The sequence below is a fragment of the Budorcas taxicolor genome, chromosome 10 (assembly GCF_023091745.1).
Source record: "Budorcas taxicolor isolate Tak-1 chromosome 10, Takin1.1, whole genome shotgun sequence".
Lineage (NCBI taxonomy): Eukaryota > Metazoa > Chordata > Mammalia > Artiodactyla > Bovidae > Budorcas > Budorcas taxicolor.
Genome location: NC_068919.1, coordinates 58,060,678 through 58,081,774, shown reverse-complemented (window position 1 = coordinate 58,081,774; position 21,097 = coordinate 58,060,678). Strand labels below are relative to the sequence as shown.

The 21,097-nt window shown below is 34.5% G+C and overlaps 1 protein-coding gene across 1 annotated transcript in view; it reads right to left on the bottom strand.

The window, feature by feature from the left end:
* Positions 1–21,097, bottom strand: part of TRPM7 (transient receptor potential cation channel subfamily M member 7) — a 100,014-nt gene that overhangs the window by 33,521 nt on the left and 45,396 nt on the right. The window contains exons 13-22 of the mRNA XM_052647368.1: positions 20,964–21,017; positions 16,316–16,456; positions 15,884–16,018; positions 15,028–15,308; positions 12,811–13,039; positions 11,559–11,714; positions 11,339–11,482; positions 6,396–6,524; positions 4,524–4,802; positions 1,722–1,896 (exon numbers count right to left, since the gene is read on the bottom strand). Of these exons, the coding sequence (XP_052503328.1) occupies positions 1,722–1,896; positions 4,524–4,802; positions 6,396–6,524; positions 11,339–11,482; positions 11,559–11,714; positions 12,811–13,039; positions 15,028–15,308; positions 15,884–16,018; positions 16,316–16,456; positions 20,964–21,017 (1,723 nt within the window). The remainder of the gene's footprint in view (positions 1–1,721; positions 1,897–4,523; positions 4,803–6,395; positions 6,525–11,338; positions 11,483–11,558; positions 11,715–12,810; positions 13,040–15,027; positions 15,309–15,883; positions 16,019–16,315; positions 16,457–20,963; positions 21,018–21,097) is intronic.

Below are 21,097 nucleotides of genomic sequence, written 5' to 3'. Positions count from 1 at the left end.
TTCCTTAGGGTCCAACTGTTGTACATCAGTACTGGAAAAACGATAGCTTTAACTACATAGACCTTTAACCTTTGTCTGCAAAGTGATGTCTCTGCTTTTCAATTTGCTGTCTAGGTTCATTATAGCTTTTCCTTCAAGAAGCAAGCATCTTTTAATTTCATGGCTGCAGTCACCGTCTGCAGAGATTTTGGAGCCCAAGAAAACAAAGTCTGTCACTGTTTCCAATGTTTCCCCATACATTTTGCCATGCAGTGATGGGACCAGATACCCTGATCTTAGTTTTTTGAATGTTGGGTATTAAGCCAGCTTTTTCATTCTTCTCTTTCACTCTCATCAAGAGGTTCTTTAGTTCCTCTTAGCTTTCTGTCATTAGGTTGGTATCATCTGCATATCTGAGGTTACTGATATTTCTCCTGGCAATCTTGATTCCAGCCTGTGCTTCATCCAGCCCAGCATTTCACATGATGTACTCTGCATATAAGTTAAATAAGCTGGGTGACAATATACAGCCTTGATGTATTCCTTTCCCAATCTTGAACCAATCCATTGTTCCATGTCCAGTTCTAACTGTTGCTTCTTGACCTGCATACAGATTTCTCAGGAGGCAGGTAAGGTAGTCTGGTATTCCCATCTCTTTAAGGATTTTCCATTTTGTTGTGATCCACAGAGTCAAAGGCTTTAGCATAGTCAATGAAACAAGATGTTTTTCTGGAATTCTGTTGCTTTTTCTATGACCCAACAGATGTTGGCAATTTGATCTCTAGTTTCTCTGCCTTTTCTAAATGCAGCTTGTACAACTGCAAGTTCTTGGTTCACATACTGCTGAAACCTAGCTTGAAGGATTTGAGCATTACCTTGCAAGCTTGACATAAGTGCAACTGTGTGGCATTTTGAACTTTCTTTAGCACTGCCCATCTTTGGGACTGGAATGAAAACTGATCTTTTCCAGTCTTGTGGCCACTGCCGAGTTTTCCAAATTGGCTGGCATACTGAGTGCAGTACTTTAACAGCATCATCTTTTAGGATTTGAAATAGCTCAGCTGGAATTTCATCACTTTCACTATCTTTATTCATAGTAATGCTTCCTAAAGCCCACTTGCCTCTTTAAAACAACAGAATAACCTTATGCAGAGAATGTACTGAAAGGTGAATTTTAAAATTCAACAGTATATATTGATACAATCAACTAATCAATTCCATTATGCTTGCCTTGTTTAGACATAGGTAACCTGAGGCCAATTTGAGCTAATGAGATAAAAATACAGGTTCAATAGGGAGCATCTTGGAAACGAAACATTTTCCCTTGGAGAGAACTATGGAAAACAGTGTCTCTTTCCTCCTGCTGCTAATGAGATAGTCTTAAAATTGTAAAGGAAACCCTTTTTGAATCAGACACTGATTACAGAGCACTGGGATGAAAAAGAACAGGTGTCCTTAGCTATCAGTTAACCCATCACAAAGACACTCTAGCACTTTTTGTTATGTGAGTTAATATATGTCCTTATTGTATAAGCCAGTTTAGGCTAAATTTCATTATTTGTAACTAAAAAGAAAAAATCTAAAATACTTTTTTCAATTAATGTTTATGTTTCTTCTGAGATTAACTAATATACTGTGGGAAGGCTAAGGTTGTAACATCTTAATTTGTGAAAATACACAGTATTACTAAAATGCAATTTTGACTTTAACATAAGATAAATTCGTATACGTTAAATCCTTACCATCAATTTCATAGGCATAAACTTCACCAAAAATCATCCAGTATGGATGAAAAACTATATCTTTAGCAAGAGTCCAAGATGGTGCTTCACGAGGATAAAGTATTGCCTTTCTGGGAACACCAAAACTAAGTAATACAAGAGCCATAATCACTACAATGTAGAACATATTGGCCACCTGTTAAAAAAATGAACACTGTTAAAATACATGGGGATTTATACACACAGATAATTCTTCATCTTAAAAAAGTTTCTAACATTCCAAAAGATAATTTGAATCTTTGAGTTTCTTTTTATTCCTAGCAGTAGCATTCGGGAAATCTCATCACCATATAAGCCTGAACAGAAAGGAAATTATATAAAAACTGATCTGTGACATCAGGCAAGTCATAGGCATCATCTATATATTAAACCATAACACAGGCTGAAACCGGAGTCTGCCTATCTCATGTCCATGAAGTCTTTTAAAGAAATATAGACATAATGGGCAGACACAAGGAATCAATTTCCGTGAATGTTCTTCCATACTGAACTCTACCATGGTGCCTTGTCTCCTGGGCTGTGAAACCTTCTAAGAGGTAAATATAGCAACAAACTGAATTATCAGTATGTGTGTCTAAAAAAGAACTGATCCCCATAACTGGTTAACAAACCCTTTTGCTAGTGAGATGGTTTGCAACTATTTAATTTCAACAAAATTAAAAAGAGCCTAACTGAGCTATCACATAATAAATCATTAAAAAACAATTTTTATTGCTAAATCACAATGGGAATTCTGACATCATTACTCAGGAATTCAAATAATTAAGTGAAATGCAATAAGAAAACTTTAATTTCTATCCACTTATGTGTACATGTATTCCGCACTTACATATAAAAAAGTGAATGTAGTCTCACTCTAGCAATATGTAGTAATATCCATCCACAGAAAATAATCTAAGGGGAAAATCCCACTCATAAGACTACATGTATAATAAATCTATATTTTAATCTACTATGAACTAACAATAATTGTAGTAATAATTTAACCTAAAGTAAGTTATTATAACATTTTCATATATGTTTTGAAGAAGTATACAGTGAAAGTAGAAATGGAAGGTGAGACTCTGAAAAGTAAAGAGGACAGTAAATCTAGAATAGATGGAGGAATTATAAAACATTTACTTAAATATAATCATTTAGTCTTTATCCTTTAGCTTTAAAATTGTTAGATCTGCTAATAAATCTCCTTTTAAAATTAAGTCAGAGTCCCTGTAATTTGCAATCAAAGAATCTTAAATACTCTCCCAAGATTCAGTTTTTTTTACTTATAAAATAGTTAAATAATATCTTAGTTGACCATTTAAGAGCACTACTAAGAGAATGTATGCTTTCAATAAACAAAATCTTGGGATAAAAGATTTTAAAAGGCAAATAATTCATCAAAACATTATTCATGGCAGTTGCTATAATTTGACATCTAAATATATATCTGTAATTAAAGAAAATGCCTAAATCAAAACCCAAACCTGAAATATTCTAAATTATATAAGGTGTATTGGCTGATGATTCAGAGGTCTTCGGACTTCATACCTTTTCATGTAAAGCCTATTTGACAATCTTAATTCCCCTACTTTTCCTGGAAATACCACTACTTCATGAAATAATGCAAAATGATGAATAGTGAGTACTCTTTTAATGTAACCAATAGTAAACTAGTAATTTTTAACTGGGGAGACCTGGATACACTCTCCTAGAGGGAAAAAGTGTAGTGTGAAAAAGCAAATATAATAATAAAGCTCTATATTCAAAAACCATAAAAATTTTATTTTCATAATGCAAAGCAATGCAGGTAATCTGGTATTGGATTACTTAGAAGGGTTACTTAGAAGATAAATTTAATCTAGAAGACCAATCTTCCAAGATTAAGGAAAAAGGTTTCAAAAATTCTAGGAACAGATTTTTATAAAGGGGGTAGATATTTTAAAAGAACTGAGAAAAAGCATAGTACATAAATCCATTTGTGAAATTTAACACAAATAAACACATGTATTCATATACATGTCTTTTCTTCCCTATATATGTCTTGAAGAATGGAAAGGTTTACATCAAATTGTTGACACTGAATATCTCTGGAGGGTAGTCTGTCTGCTTTTGCTAAAATTTTGAATAGTAATTTTAGAACAAGGAAAGAAGTTACTTTCACAAAAGCAACAGAACATAACAAAGTCTGTCTTTTACACCACTAAAACCTGAAAGCTATTTGTGGCAGGAGTAGGCCCAATACATTTTAGATTTTTTCAGTTCAATGCATAAAAATTGCACATTAAATCTGACATCTATATTTAAAAAACAGAATCTGCAAGTTGGTTAAGCCTATGACAAAGAGCAAAATAGTGGGCATATTATATCAGGAAAAGATTAGACGTTCTGGTTATAAATTTTAAAAATAGTCTGGATCAGTAAAGAGAGGAAGAAAGAGTTATCTAAAGATATTACACCATGACAGTATTTGTTTAGTGACCATTATCTTGCAAAGTACATTAATAAGGGACAAGATTAGTGTGGTGAGTTGGAGTTGCACATGACAAATCCTTGCAAGACTTTTTCAGACTGACCCTCTGGTTAAAAACCATCATAACAAACAACCTGACTTACCTGCTTTCAACATCCACACACTGAAAAGTAACTCCAAAATGATAAGGAAAGACAGAAAAGTATCACCGTACTTCTCTGATTAAGTAAAATTGTATTAGTAACATTTTTATGATTCTAAGAAAAAATACCAATAAACCCACAAGTATTATCAGACACCTCTCAACTTACCATTTTTCCAATCATCATTACATAAGGTCCTGCCTGTTGATTTACAGCTAGAAAATCTAGCAAACGCACATACCAAAATATTATGTTAAGACAGTAAATTAATCTTCCAGCCACAAAAACATGATTATCATATGCATTCTCAAAGTTCCATTTTGCTCCAAATCTTAGTCCAAATCCAATGAAGAAAGAAATTATGGCAATTGTATCACTGATATTGAAGTAATCACTAAACCACACTTTAATCTTCTGGCTTATTTTTCCAGCTTCAGACATAAAAATCTAAAGGTTAAAAAATAATAATAATCAATTTCTTCCTATTAAAACAGAATTCAATTATAATAGCACAATAAAATTTTATATATCTTTTAATATTTCAAAGTATTTTTGACTGTCTTGGTATTTGATCACCAAAACAATTCAGTAAGACATCAGAGTTATAGTTCTTATCCTCATTTTCTGTGTATGGGGGGAAAAAGACCCAAAAATAATCTGTTCAACCAAGATCATCCAATTAAGACACTGTAGATTCTGGATTAGAACAAAGATCCCTAGGCTTGGAATGTGAGATACTTTTGAAAAGTTGTTTTATTTTTCACTGAAACAACACCAGGATATTCAAGCAGAATCTTCCAAAAGTGCCTTATGTCCAGAAAGTAAACAACTCAATGGTTTAAATTGCTATACTTAGCTCTTCTCTTTGATGTAAAATTAAAAACAAAAATTTATGTGGGAAATGGTAATACATTTACAGCTTCAAAATCATAGTGAATCATAAATATTGAAAAGTCTCCCATTCTTCTCCCCTAGTCAACTGAGTCCCCTTCCCACTAGAAGCAACCACTTTTATTATTATCTAATGAATTCTTGCAGAGCTGTTTTATGAATATACATTTAAACTAATTATTTGCAACTTGCTTTTACCATTTAACAACTTAATTTCTTAAAACATTTAAGTAAAACAATAGATTTCATAAATAGAGTGGCCATGGCACTCAAAGGAATTTAAAATGCATAGTAAGTTATTTAATAAGATAAAGTCCTACAATACCTAAGTGAGAGAGAAGTACAATGCCTTCTATTTTTGCAATTTCACATATTCTCTAAATGTAAAGCACAGAGACATGAAATAATTCTGATGTATTTAAATAAGTGTGTTATAAAACAACATATATGTAGGTATCAGTTTAAAGAGAAAATTGTAGAAAGATTTTTAAAACTTTTTTCCCCCAAAGTCAGGGTATTAGAAAATTTACAACTTTACATTGAAAACTCTGATAGACACAGGGATCTAAATCTAAATGACAATTCAATGGGCAATATAGTACACTTTGCTCAGCCGCTCAGACTGACTCTGTGACTCCATGGGCTGTGTAGCCCACCAGTCTCCTCTGTCCAGGGAATTTTCCAGGCAAGCATACTTGAGTAGGCTACCATTTCCTACTCCAGGGAATCTTCCCAACTCCACACTGGCAGAAGAATTCTTTACCACTGAGCCACCTGGGAAGTCCACAAGATACTTTAGAGGACTGTAAAATAAGAAACTACTTATAATTTACCTACCTGATTGGCTAGTATTTAAAATTCTTTGAGAGTGGCAAAGATCATAAATATGAATGTTGAGAAAATAAAAATCAAATCTACTTTTTGAGACAATCACTATCTTTGTAATCAGGACAAAGTTAACAACACACTAATCTCTATTCTTTAGTCATCACTTTTAGAATAGCAAAGACAAACATTCTACACTTTAATAATATCATCACCTACTGAAATTATGAATAACACCTACACATACCCATACATATAACCAAAACAAACAAAACACCCTCCAATTACAAACTAAGTTGCTGGTAGGAAAAACTAAAGACATACCTCACGGACTTTCTCAATAGCATAGGTAAAAATATAAGCAATAACAATCCATTCTTGAACTGAAGGTAATCGTTCCATTTGTACAAGAACCACAAATGTATAAAGCATCAGAAATCCTAAGTATGCCAACTAGTAAAAAAAAAAAAGACATGAATAAAATTTATTATAAAATGTAATTTACTATGAAAATTTCTAAACATACACACAAAAAAAGACTAAACTAGTCCCTGTGAAGTATCTCCCAGCTTTAATCATTAGAAAAGTTTCAGAGGTAACTCTTTTTCCATGCAGACATTGCATTTATCAACCAATCATTTATAAATGGCCCCCAAGGTATAAATGTATTATTCTAGACTTCAGTTAACTTTTTAGTACTTCCCACAGGAAGAATTTTATAATACCAGGTTTATGTTCTCAGTATAGTCCACATAATTTCACTTATACCTAAAGTACCAGAACATTTTAAACTTACTATAGAGTTTCATCACCATCATTCAGAAACACATATTACCTAGCTCCTCCTTCTCCCAACCAAGTACTCCTAAGAAAGACAACTGGTATTTTCTTAGCTCCTGGTCACTGAGGCTGAATCCCAAGAAATGGAAACAAAAATGAAAAACATTCTTCCTAGGTAAAAGAATATCCCACCTTTCAGACTCTTAACAAGAAAAATGATAAGGAGATAATAAGGAACAATGTAAAATAACTTCTGAAGAAGCATTTCATTTCAGAGGAAAACCCAAATTCTTTGACTCCTGAACAATTGTGGCTGAGAATTTTCTCATCACTTTCCTTGCCTCTACAAGTCTTAAAATAAGTCATATGTTTGATTTCAGCTATGGCAGGGAAGGGAAGTAAAATGCAATAAGTAAAGAAAGAAAAAAAGAAATTCCTATAGTTACATGAATTGTTCACTTTTAGTCATTCATACAAATGCAAACATATGAAACCTTTGTTATTTCCATTAGTGGAGAAAGAATTTGGGGATTATATTAGATAATTCAGATTGGTAATTTTAATACCAGAACAAGATCAAGCAAGAAAATTTTCATATTGAGAAGGAAACGTATAGAATTAGTCTTAGATTAATGGGCCTGTGTGTGGGTGAGAAAGCAATGATCAAAGCAGCAAATTCTCAAATGTTCATCTCAGCATAAAACCATTTGCCTTCTTTGGCAACTCAAAAAAAGCCTGACAATGATGAAAATGAAGCACAACAAACATGACAACAAAATTGAAAACAACTTTTTTTTTCTTGGTAAGAGAAGTAAACACTTAGTCACTCAGCCCCTGGATAAAAGTAACCAATCTCATATTTCTCAGATAGAATCCATTACTCTATTGACATGTATGCCCTTTAAGCTGGCAGTAAAATCTGTCTTTCCACTGGCAAGGAAAAAACCAATTATGTGACAGATAACCAAACGTGTACTACAGTTAAAGAAATAAACTATTATACCACTGAAACATAAAACTGTATGAATGATCTAGATTACTTGTATCACCATCAACTAACACTGTAAAAAGGTTTACTTCTAAAATTGTAATATTATCTATAAAGTCCCAAAGCACAAGGAAATTATATTTGTGTATCATAAGTTCTCAACTGGAAAATGGCTTTCCAGTGATCTAAGTTGTATCAAGATTAGTATGGACTCTAAACCAAAGGTACCCTTGAAGCCTATCCTTTAAAACATTTTGTTGGTTCCAAGGAGACCTGGGCTCCATTCTGGGTGGTCAGTCACTCGGGGCAGGGGAGGGGTGCACCTTGGAAGGAACAGCTGGGAGTAGAATGCATTGCCCCACCCCAAAGCAGGTAGGAGTCCTGGAGAGGGTGCCCCCAACTGGGTAGAGTGGTACCCACTACAGCCACATTCCCAGCCAAACAATACCTAAACAGGAGAATCTGCAGCAGAGAAAGGTTCATTGCAGGGCCATGCTTGGTTCATAGCCCCCAAAACCTAAATTCCTGAATCTCTCCTGAGACAAAAGACAGAAGAGGCTGGCCTTTTCAGCATTTCAAAGTCAGCTTTGACAGCCTGACTTGTGGGTGTGACAGGAGCCAGAGACGGAGAAGTGCACACCCCTGGGAAGGTGTGCTCTCAAGATGCTGGTGTGATTCCTCGATATGATACTGACGAGAACACAGCACACAGCAGGAGGAAGAAGAGGAGGAAATGGCAGCTTCTCAGGGACTGCTGATGTTCAGGATGTGGCCATTGATTTCTCTCAAGAGGAGTGGGAATGCTTGGACTTTGATCACTGAGAATTACACAGCAATGTGATGTTAGAGAACTACTGGGACCTGGTGTCCTTGGGTCTTACTGTCAGCCAGACATGTGGTTACCTTTTGTGCACAAAAGAAGGATCTCTAGGATGTGAAGAGAATAGAGACAACAGCTCATATATCCAGCTTTGTCTTATTATGACACCCAAGTTCTGATGACCAAAAAAGTAGGCGTGGAAGATTTGTTTCAAAAAAATGTAGCTGGGAAAACATGAAAGCTGTCCACTTGGAAATTTAAACTGCAATAAGTTGTATAAGATCTTAAGCAAGAGCTCTGTTATTCAATAACTACAACAGCATTTATAACGTAATGACAAGCAATCCTTGCAGTAAATCAGACAATAACTTTGACTAAGAGGGCTCTGAATTTTCAGACAACCATTCCAAAAGTAATAAATATAAAAATGTCTTTTATCAAAGCTCAATATTACTACATAAAGAGGATTCATACGGAGAGAAGACTTACAAATGTAGTGAATGTGCTAAAGGTTTTAATCAATCATTCATACTACAGAGGAACATTACAAGTGTAATAAATCTGGGAAAGTCTTTATAGAAAATCTAAGTAGACACAGGAAAATTCACACTAGAGGAAAACTTTATAAATGTAAAGAATGTGGTAAAGCCTTTATATGGTGCTCAAAACTTACCAGACATCAGATAATTCACAATGGGGAGAAACCATACATATGTAAAGAATGTGGCAAAGACTTTACCCAGTGCTCACATCTTCAGCAGCATCAGATATTCATACTGCAGAGCAGCTTTATGAAAGTACAGAATGTTGCAGAGTCTTTGATCAGCATCCATATCTTATTCAGCATCAAAGAACTCATACTGGAAGAAACCTCACCAATGTATAGAATGTGGCAAAGCCTTTAACTGGCTCACAAAAAATAACAAAATTCATAGAAAAGTAGGAAAAAAAACATAGTAGGAAAAAACTGTACAAATGCAGAGAATGTGACAAAGCCTTTAATCAAAGCTGTTACCTCACTCAAAATCATAGAAACCCTACAAACATAGTAAGTGGTGAAAGACATTAGTCCTTAGTGTATACTTCAGAAAATAGCCAAAGAGTTCATAGTGGAAAGAAACTTGAAAGATGAAAAAAATGTAAAAGTACTCAAAAATCAAATCTAAATAAATATCAGCAAACACAGTAGAAAGCATTAGAATCAGTAACTTTTCTAGCACTACTCTAAATGAGAATATTATAGAAAATAATCTAAAGTTGAAGCACCTGTAAAACTTTTTTGTTGTACTGATCACAGATATTGATCCAACTTATTGTTGGTATTGATGTTGAGCCAGGTATAACTATTATCAGTATCTTTTTTATACTAGTATTATTTGAGGTTATTTGAAAGTAATATAACTCCCAAATTACATGATATACCTTTCTTTCTAGTGTGAATGTAAATTCATGTATTTGACTGTTGATGCCTCAGAGATAAAAGAGGTTCTATATTAGGGGACAATCATTTATTTTCACTACTCCATGTATTTAAAGACTATAAGGTAAAATGTATAATTGAAAATCTAAATGGAGATGACATTTGTTGTTGATTTAAATCCTTCTTATAGATGACTATTAGTTAAGTGTTCATGGACTTACTGTTTGTACTAAAGAAAGAGAATCACTCTAAATTTAAGTACCTGTGTCCATTTGCTTTTAAGGATAAAAAGATGGTAGTTCATTAAAATCCTGATAAACATTCACTAAATCAACAGAAGTCATGAATATTAGTTGGCATGTTTGAAACAAATATATCTTCATCGAAAACTAAGAAAAATATAGGTAACCCTTCCATAAGAGGTTATAAAATTACTGTATATCCACATTTATTAACTAGCCTTTTTTCTATAAACCATAAAAATCACAATTCTCATATCAGTCTATTAGAAGAATTCTTCTGAATTTCTATAATCTACATTTTGATAAGAGGATCATAGGTGAATTGCTAAAGGTTTACTTAGACCACGTGTGAATTTAATATATATTAATAAAACTGAATGATTTTTAATGTGGTTAAAAAGTCTATTTTTCTCATACTATTTTAAACCATATAACATTACTAATTCAAAAAGATACATATACCCCATGTTCACAGCAGCATATTTACAACCGCAAAGATATGGTATCAACCTAAGTGTCCATCAACAGATGAATGGTCAAAGATGTAGTAAATATTTACAATGGAATACTACTCAGCCATAAAAAAGAACGAAAATTTTGCCATTTGCAGCAACATGGATGGACTTAGTGTTATTTGTAATGAAATAAGTCAGACACAAAAAAACAAAAATTGCATGATATTACTTATACGCAGGATCCAAAAAATACAACAAACCAGTGAATGTAACAATAAAGCAGCAGACTCACAGCTGTAGAGAACAAACTAGTGGTTACCAGTGGGCAGAGAGAAAAGGGAGGAGGGGCAACATAAAAGTAGGGGACCAAGAGGTAAAAACTATTAGGGATAAGATAAGCTACAAAAAAATGAAATATGCTACAAGCATATACTGTACAACATGGGACATACAGCCAGAATTTTATAACTATAAATGGATCATGTTGTGAATTGCTACATTATACATTTATAACTTCCATATTACTGTACATCAATTATACTTCAATAAAAAGAAACCATACCGTGTTAAACCAGAATTTTACAATTGGTGCATGATAAAAGGCATAAAACTTTCGTGTGATTGGAAGCTTTTTTGATTTTATTTGTATCTCCATTTCATTTTTCCCTTCATTCTTGTCCAATAGTCTTATTTCTTTAAATACTTCCTAAAATAAAAATAACATTATGGTACATTTTCTCACAATAAATTTACATTTACTTTAAATTTTTTTCCCTCCTTACCATGGGAATCTCTTCTGCTATGTTTTGAAAGTTGTTTTCACTATCATCCATTGTCATTTGATGAGCATCTTGAGATTGTGGAATATGAGACATTTCAGCCTTAGTTTTATATTCTAACATTAATATGGCAGGTGGAACTAAAATGCTTAGTATGACCTAAAAATTTTAGAAACAGATAAGTTCACATTTTAAAACTAATGACTTTCAAGAACATAATAAAAGCAATAAAAAGCTATAAAAATCCTGGTTATTAATTAGCCATTTTGCCCCTGGTAGTATAGGGGAAAAAAAACTTCACTTTTCACTTATATATAGAGGCCCAAGTTGAATTGCTTTAAGGAATAACAAATCATTTTAGTATTACAAGAGTAATATAGACTTGTTCCGTTAAAGAATCAGATTACAATTTGTTCAGAGAATACATTTTTGTTATAAATAAAATTCAAGTCTTATGAAATTGCTATGTGCTTAATTTTACCCTAAATCTCTCTGCAAGTGTTCCATGTCATAACATGATGACTCAAGTTGTTATCCTATGAACAAAAAGGTTTATTTCTAAACTGGTATGCATTATTCACAAAATCTTAAAAGCACAAAGAAATTATAATTGTGTATCAAGGTTTCTATGATAACTGTCTATCAAGGTTAATTTTTCACCATTATTTTTAATGTATGATTAGTATTTATTATCCACTTATAATGGTCCATGATTAAACTTCTTGCATGATCTCTGCCTTCCATATTTCTGTGCCTTATTTAAGACACAACAAAAAGGAAAGCTTAAAGCAAAATCTCTCACTATAATGAAACTGAGAGAACCAGTTAATATTTTATCCAAATTTTTAACCATGAAAACCAAGCAGATCTAATATGTGTGAAGTAAAAATTAAAGGTAACAGATAATTAAGTTAGTAGATATGGGCCAGGATCTAGAATTTTAGAATCTAGGAATCATCTTTTCATAAAACAGCAACTTTTTTTATGGCTGCACAGGGCTCTATAAATGCCAACACTCCCATTCCCATTCGTTGCAATCATGCACCTGGCTCAAACTGGGAAAATAATCATTATACACCACATCTGAAAAGAATTCAGAGTGAAGGGGGAAAAAGGAGGCCATTTAATGCCACTTACAATAAAATGCCAACACAACAATTCTTACTGCCCTGACATTTTACTATACTGGTGGGCTAATTCCTCTGTTCTTTTTATCTAATCACATACTTAATATTAAATTATTTCCAGAGTATACCTTGTACCAGGAATTTTTCCTCATATTCAGCCTTCCCATCCACATATCAGATAACAACATCTGCGTACACGTGTGAGCTACAAAAGGTCTAAGTCTTGAAGAAACTGCTAACTTAAGACAGGTAGAATTACTCCAATTTTTCAGTTCATAAGTGAGCAATTTCATAGCCATGGTTTCATCTTGTCTGAAGGACTGTTCCAGTAATTCAACTGCCAGTTGACCAAAATCACTATCAAAAGATAAAAGCCAAAACATATTCAAATTACCAAATTGCAGTTTTAAACCATTATCTTCAGGGTCATTCATAACATGTTGCAATTTTTTAACATTTTCAGACACACTTGGGGAATTGTGAGGCATCAGAATAGCCCTGTTTTCAGATATCCACTACTCTATGGAAATTGCAAAGTATTAAAATATGTCACATCAGGAACAAGACTGAAAATGTGACTCCAGAGCACTTTCCCCTGGTCATAAAAATAAACCTACAGACTCATACGAAACTAAAACTGACAATGTTCAGACGCTCTGTTCAAAAAGTCTCTATATAATATTTCAAATAGTAGAAAAGGTTGGTACCCAATAGAGAAAAAGATGTATGCAGGTCAGGAAGCATCAGTTAGAACTGGACATGGAACAACAGACTGGTTCCAAATAGGAAAAGGAGTACGTCAAGGCTGTATATTGTCACCCTGCTTATTTAACTTCTATGCAGAGTACATCATGAGAAATGCTGGGATGGAAGAAGCACAAGCTGGAATCAAGATTGCCGGCAGAAATATCAATAACCTCAGATATGCAGATGACACCACCCTTATGGCAGAAAGTGAAGAGGAACTAAAAAGCCTCTTGATGAAAGAGGAGAGTGAAAAAGTTAGCTTAAAGCTCAACATTCAGAAAACGAAGATCATGGCATCTGGTCCCATCACTTCATGGGAAATAAATGGGGAAACAGTGGAAACAGTGTCAGACTTTATCTTTTTGGGCTCCAAAATCACTGCAGATGGTGACTGCAGCCATGAAATTAAAAGACGCTTACTCCTTGGAAGCAAAGTTATGACCAACCTACATAGCATATTCAAAAGCAGAGACATTACTTTGCCAACAAACGTCCGTCTAGTCAAGGCTACGGTTTTTCCAGTAGTCATGTATGGATGTGAGAGTCGGACTGTGAAGAAAGCTGAGCACCGAAGAATTGATGCTTTTGAACTGTGGTGTTGGAGAAGACTCTTGAGAGTCCCTTGGACTGCAAGGAGATCCAACCAGTCCATTCTGAAGGAGATCAGCCCTGGGTATTCTTTGGAAGGAATGATGCTAAAGCTGAAACTCCAGTACTTTGGCCACCTCATGCGAAAAGTTGACTCACTGGAAAAGACTTTGATGCTGGGAGGGATTGGGGGCAGGAGGAAAAGGGGACGACAGAGAATGAGATGGCTGGATGGCATCTCCGACTCGATGGATGTGAGTCTGAGTGAACTCTGGGGGATTGTGGACAGGGAGGCCTGGCATGCTGCGATTCATGGGGTCGCAAAGAGTCGGACACAACTGAGCGACTCAACTGAACTGAACTGATGGACTAACCAACCTAGTATGAAAAATATCCTAATCTTCAATCCCTGGTGAGTTGATCATAGGATCTGTTTTAGCTATTTTCATAACTCCTATTCTCTTCCAAAGAGAGTCCTTTTGCAGGGAGGGAGGTCCTATTCTCTATTATAAAGCTTTCTATCAATACAAACTATTGTTCTAGCTTAATATTCCATTACTCCCCTAAGTAAACTGTAAAACTTCTGGGAATTGTTTCAGTCTTCTGCACATGTAGCTCCACCATATGAAATGCCTTTCCAGTTGAACTAAATTTATTTCCTTAGAAAACAGCTTAAACTTCCCTTCCTTCCTTACTCTACCACTTCAAATGGAAATTTACCTAATCTAATTGCTATTTTGTGCAACTAATTAGTAAACTGACATCTGGCATTTCTTCTTTCTTGCTGAAATATTTAACTCTTGAATTTTAAATGATATAATAACCTCTTTTTTACATGCCTAGGTCTCTGAATCTTTTTAAAACAGACTTAAACATTTAGAAAGTGGATTTCTCCTAATTTTACCAATAAAATTATATATACACATACCCAATTAGTGCATGGCACTATAATCTCCACTTAAACCCCATCTATATTTTTAAAATGTTTCAAATGATAAAATATTACTTACTTGGAATATTGTTTCAATTCCTCTGAAGTATCATCTACAAGGTCACTCTGCTTTGCTTCATATGCCATTGAACGATAGATCTTACAGGCAACTAATGCTTTAGCCATTGATTCTTCACCATGCTGCCATAAAAAACGGGCCATAACCTGCCTCTTCATGAGGCAAGCCCAAATTAATAGTTCATTAAGTGGATAAGGAAAGCGCTTGGTTTCTGGATCATCAATATCTACAATTTCATCTTTGGTTCTTTTCTTCTTTCCTTCTTCCACAGCTGTATCAATCTTCAGGAGGAAATAAATATTACAAGGCTCATTAAAATAAGGCCATATGACACTCATGTGAGAATGTGAATAAAATGTCGTTTATTTGATTTTTCATATAAATGTACAACTGAAAATAAATTTTATATATTTGATTTTTATTACAATTCAAATTCATTTTATAGAAATGTTATTCCCCAAAAAGGTCTTTGTAAAAGTTTCCAAGATGAGAGAAAGGGCCTCAATATTTCCACCAACATCTGATAAAACACAGTTCTAATGAAAGAAAAGTTTGGTAGCACCTTTGTCTTGCATGCCATTAATCAAGTAAATATGGAATAAAAGAAGGCAGTTAAGCAGTGACCAAAATACCTAAAAATTTTGATTATCATAGCTAAATATGAAAAACTTAATAGAAGTACTACCTCATATTATTTTTTGGTATATAGGAAAATGAAAAATTGAGGATATAATACTATATCTAAAAACAAAAGATAATTCTTACTAAAACAAGTAACTTTTTTATTTCATAATACCAAGTAACTTAAAAAGAATAAATCCACAAGCCAGAACAGGTAATATTTAAACAAAAATACCTTTGGTCGGTAGGGCTGTGCTGTTTTAATGAAATGATTATGCCTCGTTTTTTCCTTTTTATCTGCTCTATTGCCAAAAGATTCCTGACTCTTTCGCAACTGAGGAGTGCTGCTGGAGGTATTTCGGCCAGACCTCTGAAAGCAAAAGTTTATTAGTTTTTACAGATTTAAATCCACTGTTATGCTATGAAAATTAAAAATCTATTTTTACATATACATGTATATATAAATGTGTGTATACACACACCAAAAAAAAACAAAACCCAACATGATTTCTTTAGGATTTCAATTACAAAATATTTCTAAGTACTCTTAGTTGAAAATCTTGTTTTTAAGACAATTCTGTCAATACTTTTACCATTCTAATATGAGTTAATTTTTATAAGCTCATTTTAAAGCACATCTATATCACTTCCCCCAAATATTACATACCCGATTATTTCCACCAAGACTGTTATATATTAATCGAAAACGTTTCCGAGTGTAGGTGCATCTATAGGTCCCTCCCATAAGATATTCAATAACAAGTCCTATATCAATTAGAGTGATCTTATATCCTGGAGGAAGATTCCCCTGGAAACAAAACATTAATTTTAAAAAGGCAAAAAAATAAATAAATAAATAAAAAATAAAAATAAAAAGGCAAAATTGTATTTCTCAATGTTTCCAAGCCATGCCTAGCAATGTGTCTATTACTCTCCAAAATAACAAATGTTTACTTGCTACAGAAAGCTGGCGTTGCCAGCAGCTACCTTTACAGACTGGTTCCAAATAGGAAAAGGAGTACATCAAGGCTATATATTGTCACCCTGCTTATTTAACTTATATGCAGAGTACATCATGAGAAACGCTGGACTGGAAGAAACACAAGCTGGAATCAAGATTGCCGGCAGAAATATCAATAACCTCAGATACGCAGATGACACCACCCTTATGGCAGAAAGTGAAGAGGAACTAAAAAGCCTCTTGATGAAAGTGAAAGTGGAGAGTGAAAAAGTTGGCTTAAAGCTCAACATTCAGAAAATGAAGATCATGGCATCCGGTCCCATCACTTCAAGGGAAATAGATGGGGAAACAGTGGAAACAGTGTCAGACTTTATTTTGGGGGGCTCCAAAATCACTGCAGATGGTGATTGCAGCCATGAAATTAAAAGACACTTACTCCTTGGAAGCAAAGTTATGACCAACCTAGATAGCATATTCAAAAGCAGAGATTACTTTGCCGACTAAGGTCCGTCTAGTCAAGACTACAGTTTTTCCAGTAGTCACGTATGGATATGAGAGTTGGACTGTGAAGAAGGCTGAGCGCTGAAGAATTGATGCTTTTGAACTGTGCTGTTGGAGAAGACTCTTGAGAGCCCCTTGGACTGCAAGGAGATCCAACCAGTCCATTCTGAAGGAGATCAGCCCTGGGATTTCTTTGGAAGGAATGATGCTAAAGCTGAAACTCCAGTACTTTGGCCACCTCATGAGAAGAGCTGACTCATTGGAAAAGACTCTGATGCTGGGAGGGATTGAGGGCAGGAGGAGAAGGGGACGACAGAGGATGAGATGGCTGGATGGCATCACTGACTCGATGGACATGAGTCTGGGTGATCTCCGGGAGTTGGTGATGGACAGGGAGGCCTGGCGTGCTGCGGTTCATGGGGTCGCAAAGAGTCGGACACGACTGAGCGACTGAACCTTTACAGAAAAGAGTGACTTGCTTCTGTTTCCTTTTGTAAGAACAAGGATTCTGAAGTTTGAGGTCCCAACAGTGTGGCTCAGGACAGGAGTATGACTTACAGTAGGAAGATAATTTGATCTCTCCACTGTACTAATACTTCATACAGAGGCAAAGAAAGTTCTAAGTGTCAAGTATTCCATCTCACCATGGCACATAAGTTGTACTTTCCTGCAAAAACAATGCTATAAATGTTTTCAGTTGGGACCATTAATATTTCTTACTATTTTTAAACCAAAATTATATTGGCTGTATTATAGATCACACGAATTTGTATAGCCTTGACTAAAATTCAACTACCACTTACAACACTGTTCACAGCTAAGACATCTTTTTAGGGCATCAATTTACGAACTGGAACATAAGCCATTTTTTGAGTTTGGAAAGACTGTCTCAGAAAGCACTACTGGTGAATTTCATTAAATAATCTTAGAAGGGTTTAATCATCAGTTAATTTATATATTAACCAATTCTTCCCTACTATAGTCAACATTCTTTCATTCCCCTAATTGTAATTTTATTAACTTAGTACTTTTAAAAATGCTTATACTTTTTATATTTTAGCTACACCTGTGAAGTTTCTAAGTAGACATCTATGTTCTTTAGGTCACCGATTTAAAAACTAATAAAAACATATTTTCACCTTAAATACAAGATTTTTATTTTTATCTTAAGCAATCCCAAAATATGTTTTATGACTGAAGATGTCGTGTATGATAGATACTTCAGTTTGTTTTTTTAAAATCTGACAAATACCCTTATGTTGTGAATTCACTTGAACAGGAAATATTTAAATTAAGAAAAACAGGAATTTCCCCGGTAGTCCAGGGTTAAGAATCTGCCTTGCAATGCAGGGGATGCAGTTCAGTCCCTCATCAGGGTATTAAGATCCTTCACGCCACAGAGCAACTAAGTCCACATGCCACAATTAGAGTCTACTTGCCACAATGAAATATCCCTCACAATGCAATGAACATGCCACATGAGACCCAACAGAGCCAAACAAATAAATATTTTCAGTAAATTAATTAAGGGAAATAATGTGAATTACCTAAAAAAAAAGATAATCAATTTTTCAAACTATACAAACAACTCTTATAAAACTATTTTTGAATCAGAATATACTCAAGTTACTGCTTGTACTTTAGGATTTTTCACTTATGGAAGTATAAAAATTGGGCTAATTACTACAGTCATCAATGTAAAAGTAGTTAACAGAACAAATTTCATATGTGAGATTTTCAGAATTAACTATAGCTCTGCTAAACCACCTAAGTAAATCACAGTGCAAATGTGTTTAAGAAATTCTTGGACTGAAAGTCTCCCCCATTACTCAGGCTTTCTGCAGAGAATGAAAAAGAAGCTTCAATGACTTAAACAAACAAAATTACTGTAAAATGTCCAGAACAGGAAAATCCATAAAGAGGGCAAGGAGATTAACCCTTATGGCAGAAAGTGAAGAGGAACTAAAAAGCCTCTTGATGAAAGTGAAAGAGGAGAGTGAAAAAGTTGGCTTAAAGCTCAACATTCAGAAAACGAAGATCATGGCATCTGGTCCCATCACTTCATGGCAAATAGATGAGGAAACACTGGAAACGGTGTCACAGTTTATTTTGGGGGGCTCCAAAATCACTGCAGATGGTGACTGCAGCCATGAAATTAAAAGACGCTTACTCCTTGGAAGAAAAGTTATGACCAACCTACATAGCATATTCAAAAGCAGAGACATTACTTTGCCAACAAAGGTCTGTCTAGTCAAGGCTATGGTTTTTCCAGTGGTCATGTACGGATGTGAGAGTTGGACTGTGAAGAAAGCTGAGTGTCAAAGAATTGATGCTTTTGAACTGTGGTGTTGGAGAAGACTCTTGAGAGTCCTTTGGACTGCAAGGAGATCCAACCAGTCCATTCTGAAGGAGATCAGTCCTAGGTGCTCTTTGGAAGGACTGATGCTAAAGCTGAAACTCCAGTACTTGGGCCACCTAAAAGACTCTGGTGCTGGGTGGGATTGGGGGCAGGCGGAGAAGGGGATGATAGAGGATGAGATGGCTGGATGGCATCACCGACTCGATGGGCATGAGTTTGGGTAAACTCCGGGAGTTGGTGATGGACAGGGAGGCCTGGCGTTCTGCAATTCATGGGGCTGCAAAGAGTTGGACATGACTGAGCAACTGAACTGAACTGAACTGAGGGTGAAGTCAAGTAGGAGTAAGGAGTAAAGAAGGAACAGGAATGAGGAGAGACTGCTAATAGATATGAAGTTACTTTAGGGGACTACTGCAAATACTCTAAAACCGTGGTAAAGGTGACACTACCCTGAATACAGAAACGTCACTGAACTATACACTTTAAGTGGATGAATTTTATGGTATGTGAAACACACTTCAATGAAACTATAAAGATAAACATGTGGGGAAAAATGAATTAAAGTAAAACATTTTAAGTGAAGTTAAACGTTCTTTCTATAAAATGTCAGTTTCATTAGATATGTTATACAACACAGAAAATGACACTTCTATCCAATTTTCAACCATTTAATAGCACACTCACACTTATTAGCAAGTAAAGAATTTTGGAAAGTAAGCGTTTTCATGCAAAAGCTTTAAAAATAATTCAATTAACTAAATACAAGTACTTTTTCATCAAGTAAAATAAAACTGTTGGACATCAATAGTTTACATTGTTATAAATTTTAAAAATAAACCTTTAAAACTATTAACTCACAGAGAATCCAGTAGAAGAAAAGAGAAATATCAGTGTATCAAATTTAGTCACCACAGAATGGCTTTAGATCATATGACAGTGTTACATATGTAATTACTACCAATACTGAATATAAATGGGGGGGAGAGGGAGAAACGAGGAGAGCTGGCGGCAATAGGCGGGGGTGGGATGGAGTGAGAGGACGGAGGATGAAAGACATAGGGAGAAAGATAGAGAGCATTTTCAGCCTTTTTATTGGCAAATCTGCCATTCAAGATCACCAATCAGTGTTTCTCTCAATGTCTTTATTCAACATCCTTTAAATGTCCAGGGAACAAATTTCTTCTGAACACAGAGAAAGAAGATATATCCTATCAATGATCATCTTTTATGGACAAATGAGCATCATGAAGTTCATCATACTCTATCCTGGATGACCAGAAGCTCAGGTCTTAATTTCATAAACTTTATTTTTCTTGATTTCTAGTATATTATGTTCTCTACACCTGTATTATCACAAATTTATCTCATTTTATTTTGATCTTAAAAAAAGTGATCTTATTGCTGATTTTAAGATGTACAGAAATGTTTTTAGAAACAAATGAAGTATAAATGATTTTAAAACAACACTTTTCAGAAACAAAAATAATCTCTTACCTGCTTGACATCTCGAACAAGATGAAATAGCATTGGATTAGTTGGGCCTTGTTTCTTTAAAGAGAAAATAATCAGAGCAAACTATTATTTTTCTTCTAAAATAAGTTTTTTTTTTGTTACTCACAGGACTTTTG